Source organism: Alosa sapidissima, chromosome 24, assembly GCF_018492685.1.
Source record: "Alosa sapidissima isolate fAloSap1 chromosome 24, fAloSap1.pri, whole genome shotgun sequence".
NCBI lineage: Eukaryota > Metazoa > Chordata > Actinopteri > Clupeiformes > Clupeidae > Alosa > Alosa sapidissima.
Window position 1 is genome coordinate 10,544,802 of NC_055980.1, and position 5,029 is coordinate 10,549,830.

Sequence of the window (5,029 nt, forward strand, 5' to 3'; positions counted from 1 at the left end):
TCACACACACACACACACAGACAGACAGAGAGAGAAACACACACACACACTTATGCACCTCTCTACTCCTCTCACTTCCCCCCTACTGTCACTTTTTAAAGTAATTTCACTGAAAGGGCACCTCGGAGAGAAAATCGCTCGCTGCGCACTGTCCATGACTCACGGAACGGCGAGCAGGAGCATCTGTCCTCTCACTGAGGCCCCCCCTTCTTTGTAATGTCCCCCGTCTAATGTTTTCCCATCTAGCGGCGCGGCCGCTTGGATGTGAATTTCAGCCTTGGGAAGGCTTTCATCATAAAAATGAGCGGCAGTCTGTAGAAGTGCGCGTCTGTGATGGACAGCCACAATCCCCTCCTCTCTCTCTCTCTCTCTCTCTCTCTCTCTCTCGCGCTGTTTCTTGTGTGTGGTGGTTGATGCATTTCCACTGAAAAAAGCCATGCATCATTCCACTGTTTGCCTCTTTTTCGCCGAGATAGGCAGTGAAAGACACTCAACTTGCGTTGCTGCCTTTCCGAAATAATATCCCTTCCAAGGCATCGGGCTGAACTGCAATATGCAGAGCGCGCTTCAAGTCGCGGTTTATATAACACAGTGTAAGTGGGTGGGGAAGGGGCACACACATGCTAATGTGGCCTACGGAGTTTATAAGAACGGAGAACTGCCCAGTGAAAGCCTCTGGGCCTCTGTGCCATTTTGTGAGTTGAGATGCATGAGCAGGTGAGAGACTGGAGGAGGAGAGAGTTCATCCAAAGGATCAGTGGCATCTGTGCCCCAGGCATTTCATGACTAGCTCAAAGACATTGCTTGATGGGTGATTAGATATCTTTGAAGTCAATAATATCTGCCCACTGGGGAAAACCACAATGTACATATAAGATAGATGTCAATATTTGTCTGACATTGCGTTGACCTTGTCGTCTCACTGTAAATGTTGCATTCATACCGTGAACAGAAGAAAATGACAGCACATTCTCAGCATTAGATCACAGTTCTGATTGCCTTAAATTTGCTGGTAACATTTCATCAGCCATTGAAATAATATCTGTGCAATGACAGTGATGAGATTAGCAAATGTGAAAACAATACAGATTGAACAGGCCTTGTTCCAATAGAAAACGCTAATTGGTTTTGTTCAGCTTATCTTTGTAATAATATCATACTTATAGGAATGGTTCCAACTACACATCGCTTTTGACGGTTACAGAACTCATTTCACGCCTATTCAGGCCAGTCCTGTCGGAACAAAAAGAGATATCGCATCTAATTTGTAATAAACACATAGCCTACCAATGAGTAGATAAGGACTTTAAGGATAAGGATTTTTTCAGCACATCAAGGAGATGTAGAAAATACCTATTTTATCAGCTCTGTCGTTAGGTTTACGATTTTCTGAAACTGTGAACATGTAGGCTGCAGCACTGTTTGTTTACATCTCGTTCGTATTTGTGAACAATATTTATTCAGTCCAGTTTGCACCAGTGGATCAGAGATATCTTGTGACTGTCATATACGACTTCGGCAGCTAGGCGACGCTGTTGGTTATTCTCCCATCAATAGATCGCACAACTATTTATAATGAAGGAAACAACATTTACACAATAATCAGAATTCCAAATGATCTCCACAGTAAATTATGCACAGCAACTTCCCTCTAATAATAGACGTTGATTTCCCATCAGGGCAATGTGTTAGTTTTGCGCGTAACTATTTACGTCATTTAACATGCACAGGGCATCCGGTTGACTTGGGGCATTTCGTGGAAGGTGTGCTCTGTGTGCGTGAGTTGACAGGAGACATCTTCCTATGCATTACAGGGACAACTTGCGCCTTTGTGTGTCTACTTCTGCATTCAGTACTTTTTGAGAGTTTTCCCACTCTGTTGGACTTTTTAGACCCGCCGAGCATGATTAGCCACTGTTCAATCTCTTTCCGTTTCTTTGACAGCTGATTAAGTTGATGGTTTTAACTAGAAAACAATAAATCTGGGATCATCTAATCCACCTTCAATATTCTTGTTCGCACAGGCGCGTCACCGTAGCCAAACTCTGCGCAGAGTACGCGCATGGTCCGACACACGGACTTGTGTGCCCTTTGGACAACCACGCTGCAGGCGGCACCAGACCTGGTTACCATTTCGATGTAACAATTTCGTATGAAAGGGATATATCCGCATGTGAAGTAAATATTTTAATTACAAAGGAAGAAAGCTTCTTTGAAGCCTTTGAAACCACGAGAGTCGCCGAATCCAGCACGTATTGGGAAGAAAGGACAGCGGACCCGAGTTCCAAAGCCACGGACAATTATTTGCGCTTTTCCACCAAAATACATTTTCAGGTTTACTTCGCTGGCAGGTTTACCTGGCTGTTCAATAGCAAAGTAATTTTGGATTTCTTAAACGTGGGGCGTGTACCCAAAAACAGAACATTTCAAGAAGTGCCGTTCACCGGATTCCGTGTGGATGTGTAATCTACAGCATGAGCAATAATTTGCTTTTGAATGATGAGCACTTGGAGCGCACAAGATTTACGAGGAAAATCGGAATTGTAATGATTTATAACCTTTAAACCAACATAGGATATTATTGAGGAATCTAAAAAGACAGAGATAATGATTCTGGCAACTTTATACATCATGTTGCCTGTTCTGGGTAAGTTATCGTCCAACTTATTTTCCAATAACCAATTTACCATCTCTCAGTATTTACCCTTTTCATCATTATTGTTGACTTTTGTTAGGTTTAAAACCCAAAAACGTGTGTATAAGCTACTATACGCTCACGGGCAGCGTCCTGAAATATGCTCTCATGGAGTCTTTAGACTGATGGAATTTAACATCACGCTGTTCGAAATCTTGAACAGCATGATGATCATATATTGCCACCCTGATGGGACGCTATTTTGTATAACTGAATAATATAAATGTATTCCCTTGAGTTGTAAAGAGGAGGTGAAACCTGATGACTTTCCTTGGACGCCTAGTTGCTTATTAACGTGCATATTGATTAAAATTAGCTGAATTTCTGATTAAATGGGTATGGGTAGTATATGAAGCAACTTAATGTATGGGTCATATACTGCTTGACATTTATTATTATAATAATTATTATTGTTATTATTATTATGCAGATATAATATCCTCCACCAAGTCGGACAGAATGCGCAGCGGCAGACTGGACTGTGTGGAGGCGAACGGGCAGTGTTTGGGGGAGTATGGCTGCAGCGCAAAGTATCGCACAATGAGACAGTGCGTGTCGGGGAAGTTAACGGACAACTACACCATGCTGGCCAGGGCCGACGCGCAGGACGAGTGCCGTAGCGCCATGGACGCTATGAAACAAAGCCCTCTGTACAATTGCAAGTGCAAGCGGGGCATGAAGAAGGAAAAGAACTGCCTGCGTATTTACTGGAGTATCTATCCGAGTTTACAAGGTACTATTGTCTTACAAGAAAGCAAATGCCTACTCCAAATCCACTGTTAATTTTGGTCAGTCTAGGACAAGTTCACTGAGGACCTCTTAAGCAAGGGATATAAAATAAAAAAGTAGGCTACCATGATACTTTTTCAAGCCTATATCGTAATGCAAATATATCTCACAGAAAATGCTATGCCTGATGCTAAGAATGTTACCTCAGTGTGCAAGTAGTGTGCCACAACCTGATTATTATGACAAATATGTATAAGCCCTTAAAACTGACTTTGTAGATGTGCTGAGTGCACATTACCACTAACTCAGGATATGTACTAACTATTTACAGAGTAACATGGTTCCCCAAACAATTATTTAGAAATTATCAAGCATGGAAAGGACATTAAAGCGAGTCCTAGCAGACCAATAGCTTTGCCTAAGCATTATTAGAGCATGTTTGCTCATTACATTGTGAAGAGTCCCTGTGACATCATCATACTCCAACTGAGAGGACAAAGCAGCAGATCTGGAAAAAATGATTATGGTGGAGATGAGGGAGAAATGAGCTGCTGTTTTTTTTTTGGTCAGAAAACATGCTCCCATTCCCACTAACTGGATCTAATTCGAAACAGCCACTCGTTCTGATGAGGGCCTCTCCGCTGCTGCATGTTAATTGAGTTGTTTGTTATTGTGTGCTTTTGTTTTTTTTTCCCTCTCTCTTTCTATCCATCTCTCTCTTTCTCTCTCTCTCTCTCTCTGCTCCTCCAGGAAATGATTTGCTCTCCGTTGAGGACTCTCCGTACGAGCCATCGAGCAGCCGCCTCTCGGATATATTCCGCTTGGCTCCTATGGTGTCAGGTAGGGGCCAAATGATACCGCAAACAGCCCGCGCGGGGCCGAAGGATGCATTTGGGTCTTTGTTACCATTAAGCATTCTAATATGGCCATTTATTTTGCCCAGGCCCGTCCGTGTCCTTTATCTGGGTAAGCCGAGAATCAGGAACATGTCGGCCCGCATGGTTAGCTATGTCTTGGGAGCACAATGTTAGGTTACATGACCATTTGTTGTAATTAGCTCTCCGTGTTTATACAGCGGGGTAAAGGAAAGCCAAGCTCTTTAATCCGCATGAAATGAAGTCAGTAGTTTGGAAGAGGTACATTTGTTCACAAACAGCTGCGTGTGTGCATACGTCTAGGGTGTAAGTGTGTGTGTGTGTATGTGTGTGTATTTGTGTGTGTGTGTGTGTGTGTGTGTGAGAGAGAGAGAGAGAGAGGTAGAGAAGGAGATTTGAGTAAGTGAGTGATCGAGTGAGTGAGAGTCAAATTAGCTTTATGGCTAGACAGCAGAGATATTTATACACAGTAAGTGACACTTTCATACTTTTTCTTTGAGTGCCGCGAGTTCAACATTCAATCAAGCAAGTGCCTGAAAGCAGCCCTGAGCTTGCCACTCTCTCTGGTGAGGTTGGGAGAAAAAAATCAGTGTCTGTGATGATCAGATCCTCAACCAGATCTCAGAGCACCGCCGACCTCCATCTGAACTTGACCCTCTAAACCTTTGTCTTCTGAGGCTGCGTTGGATTAATAACGAGGCCCTGTCCCTTCAGTACTGCTCTCCACCTG

At 43.2% G+C, this 5,029-nt stretch overlaps 1 protein-coding gene across 1 annotated transcript in view; it reads left to right on the forward strand.

Annotated features, from left to right (window-relative positions):
* The first annotated feature begins 1,463 nt into the window (after positions 1–1,463).
* gfra1b (gdnf family receptor alpha 1b) overlaps positions 1,464–5,029 on the forward strand; it is a 36,909-nt gene continuing 33,343 nt past the window's right edge. Inside the window, exons 1-3 of the mRNA XM_042083670.1 lie at positions 1,464–2,647; positions 3,126–3,428; positions 4,175–4,264. Of these exons, the coding sequence (XP_041939604.1) occupies positions 2,608–2,647; positions 3,126–3,428; positions 4,175–4,264 (433 nt within the window). The 5' untranslated portion in view covers positions 1,464–2,607. The remainder of the gene's footprint in view (positions 2,648–3,125; positions 3,429–4,174; positions 4,265–5,029) is intronic.